Source organism: Eleutherodactylus coqui, chromosome 11 (assembly GCF_035609145.1).
Source record: "Eleutherodactylus coqui strain aEleCoq1 chromosome 11, aEleCoq1.hap1, whole genome shotgun sequence".
In the NCBI taxonomy this organism is placed as follows: Eukaryota; Metazoa; Chordata; class Amphibia; order Anura; family Eleutherodactylidae; genus Eleutherodactylus; species Eleutherodactylus coqui.
This window is the reverse complement of record NC_089847.1, coordinates 54,268,355-54,286,260: the sequence shown is the minus strand read 5'-3', so window position 1 is coordinate 54,286,260 and position 17,906 is coordinate 54,268,355. Positions and strand designations below refer to the sequence as shown.

Below are 17,906 nucleotides of genomic sequence, written 5' to 3'. Positions count from 1 at the left end.
CACTGAGGAGATCCCCTCTACCTCACACACCCAGCAGGGGCCTGTCCCTGAGGAGACCCCCTCTACCTCACACACCCGGCAGGGGCCGTCCCTGAGGAGACCCTCTCTACCTCACACACCCGGAAGGGGCCCATCACTGAGGAGACCCCCTCTACCTCACATACCCGGTAGGGGCCCGTCCCTGAGGAAACCCCCTCTACCTCACACACCCGGCAGGGGCCTGTTTCTGAGGAGACCCTCTCTACCTCACACACCCGGCAGGGGCCTGTCCCTGAGGAGACCCCCTCTACCTCACACACCCGGCAGGGGCCCGTCCCTGAGGAGACCCCCTCTACCTCACACACCCGGCAGTCCCTCTGCCTATTGCTGAACGTCTGTATATCACGGCGCTGCATCTTCCCGCACGGAGGTGAGAGGCTCCTTGCTGCTCACTAGTGGGACAGTCGCATCCATCACCCGCAGGCTCCCGTTATATCGTACACCGGCTGTTATGTACTGTGTATAGTGCAGGCTACAACGCGAGACTCCGTCCCCGCATCCAGCCCTTGAGCTCCCGGTCATCCAGCCCTTGAGCTCCCGGTCATCCAGCCCGTGAGCCCCCGAGTATTGAGCTCTTTACGGGACTTGAACTGATTCCAACTTGGAGCTGTGTGCCGCCTCCTCCCTCTGCTGCAGTGAGGGGCCGGTCCTGGGCCGGGCCTGCAGCTGTTCGGCTGTCCTCAGCACTGGTACCAGGCCAGACGGTGCTGGAGGCAGGGACGGGGACATTAGAGAGCGCCTTATCCGCCGAGGTGAGGACGGTATACCGAGGCTGCAGCCCGTGAGGTAGATGACTGCAGTATATAGCTACATGTATGTATATGGGGGTGCGGGCAGCAGCGCACTTGTTTACACAGTGGAGGGAAGGCATGCAGGGACGGCAGGGCGGCGGCATTGGCAGACCTGATAACTTCAGGCTGCGGAGTGGTCGGTAAGTGATGCACTGCAGATCTCTGTCATCCGCGAAGGTCAGGGAAACTTCCCAGAAGTAGTCTGCTGGATGTGTGCAGCAGCCTGCATCTGTAGGGGACTAGTTCCCAGCATTGCTGTGTAATTCCCTCACACGGGGCGGCAGTACTTTCCATTATAGAACTGCTGTGACTGCAGACAGTCCGTCACTAGAGAGTGTGAATATACGCTACGGCCGCGCTCACACGCCGTCGGTAAGACGTAACGCTTCAAACGTAGAGGTTTTACCGTAAATTACAAGCGGCGTTTTGAAATACATTGTACCGAGTTCAACAGCGTTTTTTAACGCTCCCGACCATTGTGATGGGTGATGAGGTGAGTGTGAAACGCACAAAAATAGAGCAGACAGCAGTAGAAAATCGCGGCATTGGAAACGCTGTGTTCAAACGCTAGTCTGCAAGGGCCCATTGAAATCAATGGAGGCGCTGTACAGTGTTTACCGTGGCGTTTCAAACACCGCGATAAACGCTTTAAAGGGCAGGCAGGCTGAGAATGGCCTCAGGGGGGTCTCACACGAGCGAATTTTAATTGCAGATTCCGTAATCTTTGTCCGTGCGGATGATAGGCAGTAACACCGGGCATTGAAATGCATGGACTAACGCCGGGTCACTCACACTTGCAGGAAGCAAAATCGCAACATGCTCTATTTTACCGTGGATTACGCGATATGAGCTCCATTCATGATGCATTCGATCCGCAGGGCATATGCTATTAACATTGCGTATGGGCACGGATTCGTACGCACGTTGCTAGGAGAGCAAATAACAAATGGTATGAAGACAGCAGGAATTTGTGGACAGACAATGCAGGACTGTCTGGGGAGCAACAACCCGTCTAAACTGTCCGAAGCCTCCACTTGTTCTTCTGGGCTCCTCCTCAACAAGTGGTTTGTACTACAGCATTATACATTAGCCAAGGCTGGAGAGCACTAGCCCATTCTGAAGACATGGAGCCCGGAAAGAAGTATCCCGCCCTGAAGGCATGGAGCTCAGAGAGCACTAGCCCACCCTGAAGGCATGGAGCCCAGAGAGCACTAGCCCACCCTGAAGGCATGGAGCCCAGAGAGCACTAGCCCACCCTGAAGGTATGGAGCCCAGAGAGCTTTTGCCTGTCCTGAAGGTATAGAGGCCCAGAGAGCACTAGCCCACCCTGAAGACATGGAGCCCAGAGAGCACTAGCCCGTCCTGAAGGCATGAAGCCCAGAGAGCACTAGCCCTCCCCGAAGACATGGAGCCCAGAGAGAACTAGCCCGCCCCGAACACATGGAGCCCAGAGAGAACTAGCCCGTCCTGAAGGTATGGAGCCCAGAGAGCACTTGTTCGTCCTGAAGGCATGGAGTCCAGAGAACACTAGCCCGTCCTGAAGGCATGGAGCCCAGAAAACACTAGCCCACCCTGAAGGCATGGAGCCCAGAGAGCACTAGCCCGTTCTGAAGGCATGGAGTCCAGAGAGCACTAGCCCGTCCTGAAGGCATGGAGCCCAGTGAGCACTAGCCCACCCTAAAGGCATGGAGCCCAGAGAGCATTAGCCCATTCTGAAGACATGGAGCCCAGAGAGCAGTATCCCGGCCTGAAGGCATGGAGCTCAGAGAGCAGTAGCCCACCCTGAAGGCATGGAGCCCAGAGAGCACTAGCCCACCCTGAAGGCATGGAGCCCAGAGAGCACTAGCCCACCTTAAAGGCATGGAGCCCAGAGAGCACTAGCCCTCCCCGAAGACATGGAGCCCAGAGAGCACTAGCCCGCCCCGAAGATATGGAGGCCAGAGAGAACTAGCCCGCCCCGAAGACATGGAGCCCAGAGAGAACTAGCCCGTCCTGAAGGTATAGAGCCCAGAGAGCACTTGTTTGTCTTGAAGGCATGGAGTCCAGAGAACACTAGCCCGTTCTGAAGGCATGGAGCCCAGAGATCACTAACCCGTCCTGAAGGCTTTCAGAACGTCTCACCATGACAGCACAAGAGAATATCACCTCAGCGATAGAAGGGCGTTTCGGGGGGTTTGGCTACTTTCTGATTCCATTCCCTACTTGGGACCTTTCTTCTGTGCGGACGATACGCTGTCCATACGCGTACATCAGTGCTGAAAACTACATTCATATGCAACCATTCGCAGTTAGTTTCCGTGGTCATTCGCAGGTCTTCCGCTGCAGACATCCACATGCGGAATCCAACCCGCCTGTGTGAGCCCGGCCTAAGTCCACTTTCACACGGCAGTATTTTGGATCTGTTAGTATAAGTCAAAAACAGCAAAGAATCTTGTTGAGAAAGATATGGCTCTCTGCCGGCGACCTTGCTTACCTGTCTTTTCTTCTGTACTGCGGATTGGGTTGCCGGCGCACATGCGCAGTACAGATTTCCCCCGCTCTGTCGCTAGGTAGTGACACGGATTCCACTGCCTTTCTACAATGATTATTGCGGAAGGGCCGTGGATCGGATGGCTTTCATTGACTTTAATCAAAGCCGTCTGCATGGAAAACGCTCTAAAATAGAGCATGTCGCAATTTTTTTTATCCGTGAGCGGAAACCACAACTGGATTCCACTTGTGTGCATGAAAATCACTTTCCCATTGTATGCTAAGGACGGACATTGCTGCGGAATCCACGGACAGACGCCCGCCCACCGCAGATTCCGCAGCAGAAATCCACCCATGTGCATGAGCCTTTAGGGCTTAAAACAGACAAACGTGTTTGCGAAGGTTTTCACGTGCGTGAAACTCATGCCTCGTGCGCAAATCCTGTGTACAAGAAGGGATCGGAGGAAAGCGGCTCCTTAACACTTTTAATTTTCTTGTAGTCCAAAAAATCCATAAAATTACAAATGGTAGGTACCACGGTCAGCCCGACCACCTGAAAACCTTCACGCTAAACTGGGGTAAGTACTTCCTACTACCCAGATGAAGATAGAGTTGTGTTATGCAAGTCTAGGGCAGCTTACAAAAAGGGAGGGGAAGGTATGACCCGGCATGAAACGCAGGGATTAGAAGACAGCTGGCCCTAATTTGTCTTTAAATAGCCATTCTATTCCACGGTAAGGGAATATCGCGCACGTGGGAACTGGCATTTTCAGCGCACCAATTACATTACTATGCGCTGGCACGTGCGTATCAGCCTGTTTAGGACCATCTCCAAACCCTGCGCATGCTCAAATACACTTAGCTGCTTTAAGCATATTTTAAGATACATTCATCTGTTGAAGCCCTCAGGATTTATTCCCACGAGCGTATATACACGGATATATGCGACCATCTGAATCATTGGTTTCCAATGCATTCGTTCACACAGGCGAATTTATGGTAAAAACTTCACACCATAAAAAATGGAAGATACGCGACCAAATCTGCACCTTCAATTATACCCTGGGTAAAAAAAGAGTTCTGCTTCTAACTATTGACCGATATACGCCGGAGGCTCCCATAGGAGTTGGAAAAAAAGGGAGAAGGAGGCAGTATAGGGTTTTCCAGGGTTGTGGCGTATTTTTTCACTAATACGACGTACCCAGCCATGTGAATGGACGAGAAAACGCTAATTAAGCTCAGGACTTGATCGCGGAAAATCGTCCATTCATGTGAATTTACAGGGCGGACGTGTGAACGTAAAAATGCATATGCTCGTGTGAAGGAGCCCTAAGACTGGCTTCACACTGCGCCTTGCGAGAAAAGGGTCATACACATGAGCAATAATGTGGAAAAACATCACGGCACGTCCTATCTTTGTGTGTGGTCTCGCATCACATCTCCCATTGTTCTCAATGGGGCCAGTGGCAGCATCGCACCGCGGCAGACGATCACTTCTTCCCCAAAGTGATGCAAGGCTTTTTCTTGTCCAATGCCGGGAAAATATGACAGCTGCCACTATTTAACTATTAGAAGTAAGGCTGGATTCACACTAACGTATATCGGCTCGGTTTTCACGCCGAGCCGATATACGTCGTCCTCATCTGCAGGGGGGGGGAAGGATGGAAGAGCCAGGAGCAGGAACTGAGCTCCCGCCCCTCTCTGCCTTCTCTCCGCCCCTCTGCACTATTTGCAATAAAAGGAGGTGGGAAGGGGTGGGGGCAGAATTAGTCCCGCCCCATCCTGCCTCTCCCCATTGCAAATAGTGCAGAGGGGCGGAGAGGAGGCAGAGAGGGGGCGGGAGGTCAGTTCCTGCTCCTGGCTCTTCCATCCCCCCCCCCCCCCCGCAGATGAGGACGAGGTATATCGGCTCAGCGTGAAAACCGAGCCGATATACATTCGTGTGAATCCAGCCTAATTCTAAGGATTTATACCGACCGGGGGATTTCTGGGCTGCGGCGTATTTTTTTGCTAATACGTTGCACCCAGCTGTGTAAATGGACAATGCTACGTTTGTCCGTGACTTGATTGTGGCTTTTACCTTTTCACTTTCTATCCATTAGAAATATTACAGGCAGAATCCCTGTCGGTCCATATCACAAGCCCCTAGTTGTCATGCCTTAGCACATGCGGCCATTGTTTATTTTTTTTCTTCAAGAAACTGGTTTCCTGGTATAAAACTAGCATGAGCTCTCCTGCAGCGAATAGATCTTTACATGTTTAGTTCAGCCCAATGCACACAGGCGTATTTACACTGCGGGATCTGGAGCTCTGGATCCTGCAGCCTATACAGCCCATAGGACATGCATTGAAAAATCAACTGCGATATTCAGCTCGCGGGGTGGAAATCACAGCACATCCTATTCTAGTGAGACCCTCACAGAGGCTTGCACTATCCACGTCATCGCTGGCCTAACGGCTTTGACAGGTAAGCCGAGGGTCAAAGGCATTAGGCCGAATGCACATGGCCGAGTTGGATTCTAACTGCGAGGTTCTCGCAGCGGTATGCAATAATATGCCCTTGCAGTGATCTCCGGCTTACCTATTTGGCGCCTTCACGCTGCGCTGTGGACGTCCCAGCTGGTGCACATGCGCAGTGCAGAGCGAGCGCGTCAGCAATGATGTGGATGTGCGAGCCTGTGCGAGGCTCGCACTGAAATAGGACATGCTGTAATTTCCTCACTGCGAGTGGAATATTGCAGTTGATTTCCGCTCATGGGCACGGAAATGCATGTCCTATGGGCTGTATTTGCTAATACAGCCCGTGTGCATTAGGCCTACTCTGAGGACTTTAAATAGTGCATGGTCAAGTCTGCTAGTGGGACTAAAAAATGTAAGAAAACAAAAATTTACTTTTTCCTTTATAAAGTCTTTTATTAGTGGATTGAAATAAAAGATTAAAAATAATTATACATAATTTGTTTTGCTGCGTCCGTAATGAGCTGAACTATACAATTATCAAGTTATTTTACCTGCATAGTGAATACTGTAAGGAAAAATAAAAAAATGTCAGTATTACTGGTTTTTGGTCATCCCAGCTCTCAAAAAAAGCTGAAAAAAGTGATCAAAAAATTGTATCCTAAAAGGACCCAAAGATATCAATGCAAACATCACCTGCAAAGAAGAAGCCGCCGCAGAGCGCAGGCAATAAGGAACAAAACAGTTATGGCTCCCGGGCTATAGCAACACAAAAAGGGGCGAGCGTGATATTGGGCCATACAACTCGGCCCGATATTACGCCCCGGAACGTGCGATTTCCACACAGATGCAAGGCGTTTTTGTGTCAATGAGAAACCTGGCATTGCACTCACATCCTCCTCATATGCTGTGCGATGTTTTTTTCTGGCCCCATTCTGGGGCGAGGCGTTCTCGACGGAATGCCCAAAGATAGGGCGTGCCACGATCCTTTCCCACACCTCGATGCGGAGGGGAAAAAAGAATGTTTATGTGTATGACCTCATTGAGAATAATAAGTGGGATGGTATTGAGTAAATGAATGGATGGATAAGTAACCCTGTAGTACATATTTGTTCAGGACCTCTTTTCATATGTATATGGAGTGTTGATGCAACTCATTTCTGGTAGTTTCACGCAGTTTTTTTGTTTTTGGCTTTTAGGGCTCATTCACACGGGCGTTGGCGATTTTCAGTGGGCCGTGTCGCAGCCACAGCGCGTCCAAAAATCACATGAATGAGCGCACAAACCTCCTTATTTTAGGAGTAGGGAATCACATCGCATCTCACGAAAATTGCTACTTTGTAAAATGCGATAAATAAGGAGGCTCCATAGGGAAGCATGGGCTGCAAAACATCGACAATCGCGGCAGCATAGAGCATGTTGCGACTTTTTTTTCTCACAACATCACATCAGACAAAACATGTGGTTTGTAGCACTGTCGCATCGCGAGAAAATCGCGCAATTTTGTCGCCCCTATGAAAGCGGCCTCACTCTCATAGAATAATAGAAACCCTTTTAAAAAGATTATATATTTTCGGCTTTTCCCATTCATAGTCCCATAACATTTTTATTTTCATGTCGACAGAGCCTGTGAAGGCGTTTTATTGCGAGACAAGCTTTAAATGGTACAATTTTTTGGTTTATACAACATTTTTAGCACTTTTTCTTTAGTTTTTTTTATGAGAAAAAAAAATTGGAATTTTGACCATATTACCTATGGACTTTTTTCACAGCATTCACTGTGCGGGTCACATAATGCTCTATGTTTTGGTCACTATTTAGTGATACCAATTTTGTAAATGATTTTTAGGTTTTTTTTACATAATAATAAGGCAGCGCTCACACAATCGTATTGGGATTGCGTATTATGCGGGCTGTGTACATCCATGTGGTACGCAGTAGCTCGCAGGCGATCTATTACATTGCCTTACGCAGTTCCGCTCGCATTAGCACGTCAATATTGCGCAATCTGCCAGTGCAAAATAGAACGCAGCATGTTCTATTTTGCCGCTATGTATGCGAGATAGAGCCCATTGTTCTCTATTTTGACATATATACAATTACATTGTGTATGGGCTGCGGGTATACTCATCATCGGTAAGCGACGGTACAGGAGATATAAACAAAAGGTGTACAGCGCATTACTGCCTGCGTGAGTATACGGTCATGTGCAGTACAATTTTACCGCCATACGCTGCCGTACGCAGGGTCACGGGCAGGTCCACAGCTGTGAAACGCTACAGAAGCCCGTCGGCCTAAGTGGGGACAAGCGGGTGTTTAAAAAAACTGTAAATATTTCATCATCATTGATGAGGTGCGCCAAACACAAGAAATAGAACAGACTCCGCTTGAAAATGAACAGATGTCTGCTAGGCTCCATTGTACACAATGGGACCGTTATACTGCGATTAGCGCAGCGCTCAGAACACCACGCTACTCACCGTAAAAAGCGCCTTCGCGAGGAAGGCCTGACACGGGCATTTTTTTGTGTGTGTTTAACGCTGAATTTTCAGCGCAGCGCAAGACGCTGTCATGGCTTTGTCTGGGTAGAGCTGGAGGGATCGCCCACAGCTCGCAAGTGCCTACCTAGACGGAGGTAGAATAAAGTGCCTGACACCTGGTAGGGATTGGGAATACCGAGAGCTGCTCCGGCCTCCGGATCATGTGTGAGAGTGGCCTGGGGCCTCCCCGGTACTGGTGCATCTTGGGTGGGGACCTGGGGTTGTCCTGGGGGAGTGAAAGGGTGCACCCACAGCTGGCGATTGGCTACCTTATATTCCTGCGGTGGTTGCTGATCTCTACTCCAGAAACCAGCATGACAGCTCCCGTCCACCGCTATGACTGTCATCGCTGGACTCCCTGCAATGTCCCCCGCTGTCACTCTCACCGTTGGTCTCAGTGCGCTCCCCTTTGCCGCGGTCACTCTTACTGCTGGGATTCCTGCAATGTCTCCCGTTGTCACTATCATACAATATGTCATGCCGTCCGGTCTCTGACCAGAAACCAGCCACGCTCGGAGCCTTTTTTCAGCGTATAAGCGCAGCGCTAAATGCTGTCAGAGGCTCCCATTGACAGCTTCAACGGAGCCTCTCACACAGCCTCAGACAGCCGCTCGATCGCGTCACTTTTCAGCCCCGCCATTTACGAGTGGAGTCTGTTCTATTTTTGGGCGTTTAGCTCTCCTCATCAACGATGAGAAGTGCAAGAAGCGGGCATCGGCTGCAGCATCACTGCGGATGAAAACAGAAGTAAAACGCGGCAAAGCGCAGCGCTTTCAGCAGCGCCTGTGTGAGGCCTCGCTTACACAGGCATTTTTGTACAGCGTTTAGTGCTGCGCTAAACACTAAAACACTCCCATTCATTCCAATGGGGCTGCTCACACAGGGCTTTTGTAGGTGTTGCATGTTCTATTCTTGGCCATTTTCAGCCCTGCGTTGCCCATTTAAATAAATGGGCTGCGTTTTAAACGCAGATTGCTATGCCAGCAAGTCTAAAAAAAAGTTTCCAGCTTCCTTGGCTACATTTTCAGCTGTGCTTAAAGCGCTGTCAACACGCATGCTAACGCTGCCGAAAACCTAATAAACACAGTGTTGAAGAACGCAGCGTTTTTGCAAACGCCTGTGTGAGGGAGGCCTGAGGGAAACCTAGTGGTCTTAAACTTCTTTCACGTTGATCCTTCATAGACTACACAGCATTACTTCAGTATTCTACAAGCCTATCATGCCCTACCACAGACCACCAGAAATGGAAGACCTGGAGACCATTGTTAGGCCTCCGAGTGTCATAGCAAACTACATGCACCCCACGACTGTGCCGAAGGGAACTTATGGGTGACAGAAGGAGCCCCTCCCTCTGTCAGCCTCTTAGATGCATGGTTGCACTGACTATTGGCTATCAAAGGGTTAAACCTCAGGGATCACATCTAGCTCTGATAATGGCCATTAGTGGAGGAGCTCAGCTGATATCATACAGACCAGCTCCTGGCAACTGACTTTTTATGCAGCACTGAAAGGCCTCATGTCCACGGGGAAAATCCGGCCCGCCGCGGATTCTTCATGCAGAATCCCGCAGCGGGTCCCTCCATTCCCACAGACATGAGGCTAAAAATAAGATTAAACTTACTTGTCCGGACGCTGCGGATCTTCCCTCCGTCGCGGCCGGATCTTCTTTCTTCGGCCCGGCGGATGTGCTCGGCATGCCTGCAGCGTGCCGCACGCATGCACCGGGCACTCCATTTTTTTTTTTAACTCCTGCTCTCACGCGCTACCGCGCCGGAGAGCAGAAATTCAGGTACGGGTGTGCCATGGATCCGGACGGCTTCCATAGGCTTCAATAGACCGTGGAACACCCGCACTAGAAATGGAGCATGCTGCGGGTGTTTTCCCGCACACGCAATCCACGCCTCAGGGGAAAATGACATCCGCAGGTATTTAACTACCTGCAGGTGTCCAATGCATCCCTATGGGGCGCGGATCACGCTGCGGATTTTTAATCACATTTTACCAGTGGACATGAGGCCTAAAAAGGTGTATTGGTGGTCATTAATGGGTTAATTGTGGGGCGCTCTTGTCAAATACGTTTTATCAAGCTATTACTTTAATTTTTTTTTTTTTTTTTAATCCCAACAACCCCTACAGGATATTATCCTTTTTCCTTATCTCTCTGCCCTCCTGGGAGCAAGAATAAACTTGTTGCTTGCACGTTACACCCCTCCTGCTCCACCAACTGAACTAGAAAGTTAAACAAGCTGCGTGCGGCTGATGTGTGGCTCCAAGAACGGGTGTTTCAACAATTAGTTTTGCTTTCTGTTGTATTTTGTTCTCGCTAATCTCTAAAACCACCTTGCATTTTGGCAAAATAACTGAGAAACATGTTACATATAGATCGTGTGGCCGAACACTAATAGAGCCGTGAAATACCCCAATGGTGAGAATGTAACTGCAATACAGCTAAACGTATGTTAATAACCAGTTATCAGGGGCCTCCATCAAATGGGATCCTAACATTCAGATTCACCTCTCTTTGGGCCCGTGGCCTCCAAATGAATTGGGGCTAATTAAAATGCCTTGAACAGATCAGGCAGAGGAACATCCACTATGGGGGCAGCCGCACCTCCAAATATTCAGAAGGCAATCTTGGATCCTACATGCTCTAATTCATTTGGAGGCCATTGGCCCAAAGAGGCTAGTCTAAATGTTTGCGTCCCATCTGATGGGGTGGCCTTGTGGCTGACAGATGGGCTCTCACAATTTTCTTAAAATGTGCGCCAAGAACTCCAGTTGTGTAGATAGCACATTTAGCAATGTCATGTATTCCCCATTGGTATATTTCATGGTGTTACTAGTGTGCTATTGTACTTTGCATATATTTGCTTTTAGCCTCTTGAGGTGGGGTTCACACATGGTGGATTTGCTGTGAAACTTCTGTGTGGGTCCCCCTCATGGAAATTCCGTGGCATGTACAGTAGCAGGAAAGTGGATGAGAGTTTTAAGATCTGCACTAAACCCGTGCGGAAACTGGCATGCGGTGCGGAATTCAGTTCAGCAGCATGTCCATTTTAACACCGTTTTCCCTGCAGAATTTACCCCTTCTCAACAAGAGGGTGGATTCCACACAGGAGTACGCTATGAAAACCCGCCAAATGGTGAGAGTTTCGAGGCAGGCTTTCTGCAGCTGATCTACAGCGGAATGCCCACTGCGGACATTCCGCTGCAAATCAGCCCCCATGTGGGCCCGGCCTTAAAGTAAAACGCACCTACATTTTTGGAATTTCCTTTGCATTGAGGAACAGATGTCATTTACTTGTGGTAAACATGTGTTTGTTTCTTTTAGAAGTTGCCACCATGGGGGAAATCTCAGCCAGCTCAGGTGAGTCCAATATTGTTTGCATTGTATGAACACCTTTCATAGGAACTAGACATTCATCCAAGCATAATAGGTTTTGTTTACATGGCCCTGCCTTATGCAAATGCTTTCCACAGGAACTAGGCATTCATCTTAGTCCACACAGGCTGCAAGGGCTATTTCTAATGGAACTTGGACACTGATATATGACGGCACCTCCATTCTCCCTGAAATACAGAGAGTTTCCAATACATATGATATTAAAATTCTATTAGATGGATTCATATGGCAGACCTGGGGCCATTTGTTTGGGACCCCAGCAGCTATGGTAACCTATCAATGGGCTTACTGGGGTGTTTACCTCACTATGTCACACTTGTTTGATTTTACAGTCAATATTGACCTTGACATCTGAGCCTGCTTTCACATGTACTGAAATATTCTGCCACATGGAAAAATCCACGTGTCTAACATGGAGATTTTGACGCAAATTTGAGCAGAATCACTGCGGATATGCAAAGGCGCATCAAAATTTACATGTAAGGCTTCCCTCACACAGGCTTTTTTTTACCACAATTATTGCAGCGTTTTGAATAGGGCCTCGCAGACAGGCGATCGATTGCGGCGCTGGACAGCGCCTTCCAGCACCGCCATTTTCGAGTGTTGTCAGCTCTATCTTTGTCCGTTTAGCGCACCTCCTCACCCATTACAATGATGGGTGAACTAAAACACGCTAAAATAAAACTGAAATTACAGCAAAGCGCTGCAATTTGAAATTGCGGCACTTTGCCACATTCATGTTTGAGGGAGGCCTTAGACATTTGAATTTTGATGCTTATATCCCATGATGGAATATTCCATCACTTGTAATAGCACTGTTAGCCTGGATTCACACAGGACGGATTTGCTGCGGTTTTGCCGCGGATTGCCGTTGCATGTCCGCACTGCGGCAAAACCGCGGCGTTTGCAGTTCAATACAGCACAAATGAGTTTTGGAAAAAAGCTGTTCTCACAGCATGGATTTTTTCCGCACAGCCGCAGTGGGAAATGCAACTGTGGCGCGGTTTTAAATGAAGCAGCATGTCCATTCTTCTGTCTTTTCACAGCGCTTTCTGTCCATAGACCTCTATGAACGCAGCTAAATCCGCACCAAAATACGCTGCAAAAGTAAAAAAGCGCTGCGGAAAAAAAAACGCTTGCGGATTTTTCCGCAAGAAAATCCGCAGGAAAACCCGCAAGCCAAAATTAACCTTTGAAGCGGTTTTGCCGCAAAAGCAGTTCTTCTGCGGCAAAACCGCAGCAAATCCACCCTGTGTGAACCCAGCCTTAGTGCTCAAATGGTTGCAGTCAGAGATTTCCCTGATCCCAGTTGTTACAGTGTGAGCTGTTATTTAGTTACCATCTCCCCCTGTTGATTGCACAGGCCCCTCTTTTGTGTCTGTGTGATCATTCTGAGCCTCTAGAGAAGGTAATCCATGATGTATATTGGAAAGACAAAGCAAATAGGGCCCGACCACACTGAATTCTGCACCATCCTTTTCACGTATGGAGTGCAGAAGTGTGTCCCAGCCTGAGCTCCCGCCCCCTCTCTGCCTCCTCTCCACCCACCTGCACTATTTTCAATTAGAAGAGGTAGAACGGGGGGGGGGGGGGGGTTAATTCCCAGCACTTAGCCCCGCCCCGTCTCCTCTCATTGCAAATTGCGCAGAGGGGCGGGGAGGGGGTGGAGAGGGGGCGGGAGCTCAGAGCACTGCTCCCGGCTCTTCCAGCCTCCTCCCCCTGCAGAGAGAGATGCCATATATTGGCCGGCATGAATACCCGGCCGATATACGGTCGTCTAAATGCGCCCTAAGGTTGGGTACTCACAGGGCGTATTCCCGGCGGAAATCTCGCGATTTTGCCACAGCGAAAAAACGCGAGATTTCCGGCGGGAAGGCGCTGCTTTAAAACCCGTGTCACTCAGAATGGACATACTGCGGCCTGCGAATCCGCGCCGCAGCGCCGGCTTTGCCGAGACAGATTTGCCTTCCCGTGTGAATGAAATTTCTGAGAAATCATGTCCAGATGCCTGGCTAATCGCGGGATTAGCGGACGCAGGCGAATTCGCCACGGCAAAATTCTGGATGGAATTTGCGCGGGAAATCCGCCCCTTGTGAAGCCAGCCTAAAGGAAAGACTGATGATTCTCCTCTCTTTTGTAACCACTTTTCGGGCTTAAAAAGATCACATGGCTTCGTAGATTTCCTGACAGATCCCTTTATAACGTAATGCAATTGCATTACATCATATTAAAGGAGCGATCAGAGCAAATTAGTTTTGAAAAGTTTTATTAATTAAAAAAAACTAATTAAAAAAAAAACTAAAAAAACTTTTGCCGTATTTATAATAAAAAAATCTGAATATTGAAATCCAAAAACATTTGGTATCACTGTGTCCTAAAAAGTCCAATCTATCAAAATTATGCATAATTTACCCAACACGGTGAATGTCGTCAGAAAAAAAATAGCGCCAGAATTGCGCTTTTTTGGTCACTCTGTCTTCAAGAAAAATTGTAATAAAAAGCGATCAAGAAGTCATATGTACTCCAAAATGGTATGAATAGAAACTACAGACATAAAAAAATGAGCCTCTGCACAACTATGTCAACAGAAAAATAAATGTCTGTCAGAGGATGGCAGTAGAAGATAATAAAAAAAAAATTAAATACTTTTGAAAAAAAATAAAAGTAGAACAGCAAAAAACCCACAACAACTCAAATTTGATATTCAGTAATCATGCTGACCCGTAGAATAAAGTTATCATGTCATTTTTGCTGCAGTATGTGTACGCCATAGAAACAAGAAGCACCCAAAGATGGCAGAATTTAATTTTTTCCCATGTCACTCCACTTCAGTACAAGCCCTCAGACATCTACGTCAATGGTAAAATAAAAGTGTTAGCATTTTTTAAAAGGGGGGAGGAAAAGATGAACATAAGAAAAAAGAAGGCTGCGTTAAACACATCTCAAAGTGCCATTTACACTGGTGAGAAAATTGTGCAATTTTTCTGGCTATGCAAGAATGACGCGCCTGGGGATTCCTTCATCCCTGTGGGGAATCCCTGCAGTCGTGGTGGGGGTGAGGGGAATCCCCGTGGGGCTGAAGGGATTCCCCGCAGTGATGCAAGGAACACTTTGCATCCAGGGGTTTCACATGGATTGCGAGGGCATAACCAGTGTGAAGCAGCCCTTAAAGAAGCTTTTCAAAACATATACTCCTTCAAATCCACAGATTCACATGAAAACAAATCAAAGGTGAACTTGCTTATAAACCCCCTGCCCCAAAAGAGGCACACAGTCACATCATCTGTTCTTAGAACACATTATAAGTAACAAATCGGCTATGCAATTTAACATGGTAGTCATGTGAATATATTCCATCTGGTGTTAAACCTTTCAGTTTGACATTCTAAGGGATTATTCCTACTGCACTTGATATCTACATGGCCTTGACAATTAACTGCACATTTGCCACACACGCAGATGATAACAAAAGATGCCTCCCGTTGTCATGGAGACTTCAGGTGCGTATGCGTGCCTGGCAGCAGAGGCGGCACACATGCAAAATGAATAGAAGGATAAGACGCTTCGGCTTTTAATTTTTTTTAATGCAATCTCTTTTTATTCAGAGAAAATGTAGAGGCAAACACACATTTGCGAAGGAAGACACGCAGGTCTCAAGTTAAGGTCGAATGCACATGGGCATGCACGGATGTCGCATGGGGAATCTCGCATGGAATCTGCCGGCGACCCTACGTACCTGTCCGTGCCTTCTTTCTTCTGTACTGTGGATCTGTGCGGAGGTGCCGGCTGGTGCGCCGGTGCACATGTGCAGTACAGATTTTTTTCTTTTAAATCTTTTGTTTTTCACGCAGAATCCGTGGCCTGTTGGCAATGTCAATTGCTGATCGGTCGTAGGTCGGACAGCTTCCATTGGCTTCAATGGAAACCGTCGGTGCGGGAACCGTAGTAAAATAGAACATGCTTCAATTGGTTTCCACTCGTGCATGAAGAATCTTTTTTCCATAGCATGCTATGGAGGGTTATTGCTGCGGGATCCGGAGGCAGACACCGGCTCCGGATTCCACAGCAAAAATCCGCCCGTGTGTATGAGGCCTTAGTTAAAGTTTGGGTGGAGTGGTGAAGTGGTTACAATTGGATTATGTGTTGTAAAGTCCAACAAGGGCTGCCAGACTGACGAAAACCTATTTCTAGTGTGAGACTCCAAAATGGCCAATTCTTTAACCTCTTCCAATCCACTGTCTGACGTCTGAAGACATTATGATTTAAAGCTGTACAGCTCCGATGTTGAAAGACAGCCGTCGGGGCTCTCTTAATGTATATTCCCAGCCTCTCTGCTGTCGGAGCCTATCCAACGTGTCACCTCATGCAGTACTGGCTTTAGTCAGCATATAGCACCGTTGTATAATGGCAGAAAAAGAGTAAGCCCCCTAGGAAAACCAGGATACAAATTGGATTGGAAAGGGTTAAAGCTACAAATCTGAGATATTTTATCTCTCCACAAGGCAATTGATGGAAGTTTGGGTTCTTTGCATTTCTGAGGGATCAGTGATTTTGCAGCACATATTAGCACAGCTGCAAGGCTTATACGTGAAGAGTGGAAAAGAGAGAAAGGTCTACATAAAATTACTAAATCAGGGGACAAGCTGATTGAAGTTAAACAGATTTTATTTATCTGCTAAGTTATCATTGACCAGAATGGTCTAATCAATAGACATTCCCACCACAGATGTAGTAAACTACTTTTGTGTGTGTTGCATTGACAACACTTGTCAGATGGTGCTAGGTTTGGTTTCTAAGGCCTCGGTCAGATGAGCATTTCCTCCTGAAAGTAATGCCTCTAATTGGCTGAGCACTGTTACCAATCAGAGGCAGCGCTCAGCTGTCATTGAATGAATAGCTGAGCGCTGCCTCTGATTGGTCTCAGCACTAAGCCAATCAGATGCAGCACTTTCAGGAGGCGGGGATTTTTAAATCCATGGCCAGAAGAAAATGATGTAGAACAGTACCGGGGAAAAGACATGCCAAAGTCCTGACAGCGCTGCTAGGTGATGTATTATATATTTTTTTCCAGCAGCTAGGGGTTATTTTCGGGGTAGGGCTTATACTTCAAACCCTTCCCCAAAAATCTCTGCAGCAGTTGCCTTCATCCCATTGCTTTCAATGGGGCAGCAGCGGCGCAAGACCCATCGAAAGCAATGGGATAGCATTGGGCTCCTGTACCACAGCTGTGGCAGGGAATTCTTTCGTCTTCGCGGTAACACAGGTTTTTTCCATAGAAAAACCTAAATTAAATCCTACAGAGAAAAACTATCCTCCAAACAGTTCCTAGGCTACATTTACACAGTAGAATAAAGAACATAAACCACCATAGATAGCGTGTGGAATAACAGATGGAGAGGGGAACTTTCCCTCTATGATGCAGAATAAGAGACCGTATCTGCCTATAGCACATGTCCAGTCCTAAACAAAACGCACCTGACCCATATTCTTTGGCCACTCCCTATCCCTACCTGGGACAGGAGTAATCTACTAAGCATACAACTACCACCAGTAACCAGAGTACTTGGCTTGATGCGCAGGAAAAAACATGAGACCAAGCTCCAGCTCTTATGCCAACAACCATCAGATGAAGACTGAGAATACTCAGCACTGGTTCAGAGCAAGACAGGAATTAAAGCCCTCCATAATTGCTAGGCAGGAGCAACAGAACACTCTGATAGACACTCCCACCAGTGCTGAGAGGAAAATCCAAAAAAGCACTAGCATAAACCAGACCTCTGAGATTGAAAACCAAAGCCTGCAACAATATATAATTAACATACTATAAATATAAAATCTACACATTAATGGCTCCTTCACATGGGCGCTGCAATTTTCGGCTGCCCGCAGTGCGGCCGAAAATCACATGAGCGAGGGGCAGCCATGACCAAGTCACGGCTGCATCTCCTGTTTTGTCACCCATATACGCCGCAGATACCATCAGACTGGGGGAGAGAATTTAGCTCTGCTAAACTTACTCCCTCTCTCTGCCCCTTACCAGTTCTGGGCAAAGGGTGGGGGCGGAGGGGGGAGTGTGCTGAACTCCTGCCCCCTCTACGCCTCTTGCCGGCTGCTATCAATGGGACAGGGCAGGAGCTCAGCGAAGTTAGTGTGCTAATCTCTCGCCCCCTCCTTTTGCCAGCAGCCAGAAAGGGGGAGAAAGTTTAG

At 48.1% G+C, this 17,906-nt stretch overlaps 1 protein-coding gene across 5 annotated transcripts in view; it reads left to right on the top strand.

Annotated features, from left to right (window-relative positions):
- Positions 1–329: 329 nt before the first annotated feature.
- The window catches only part of LOC136582858 (transmembrane protein 272-like), a 66,151-nt gene continuing 48,574 nt past the window's right edge, over positions 330–17,906 (top strand). The window contains exons 1-2 of one of the 5 annotated variants that reach the window (XM_066584129.1): positions 330–409; positions 11,628–11,663. In XM_066584129.1, the coding sequence (XP_066440226.1) occupies positions 11,639–11,663 (25 nt within the window). In that variant the 5' untranslated portion in view covers positions 330–409; positions 11,628–11,638. Of the gene's footprint in view, positions 410–656; positions 826–11,627; positions 11,664–17,906 lie in introns of those variants that run through there. The other 4 variants (XM_066584131.1, XM_066584130.1, XM_066584128.1 and 1 more) reach the window with 4 other exon arrangements.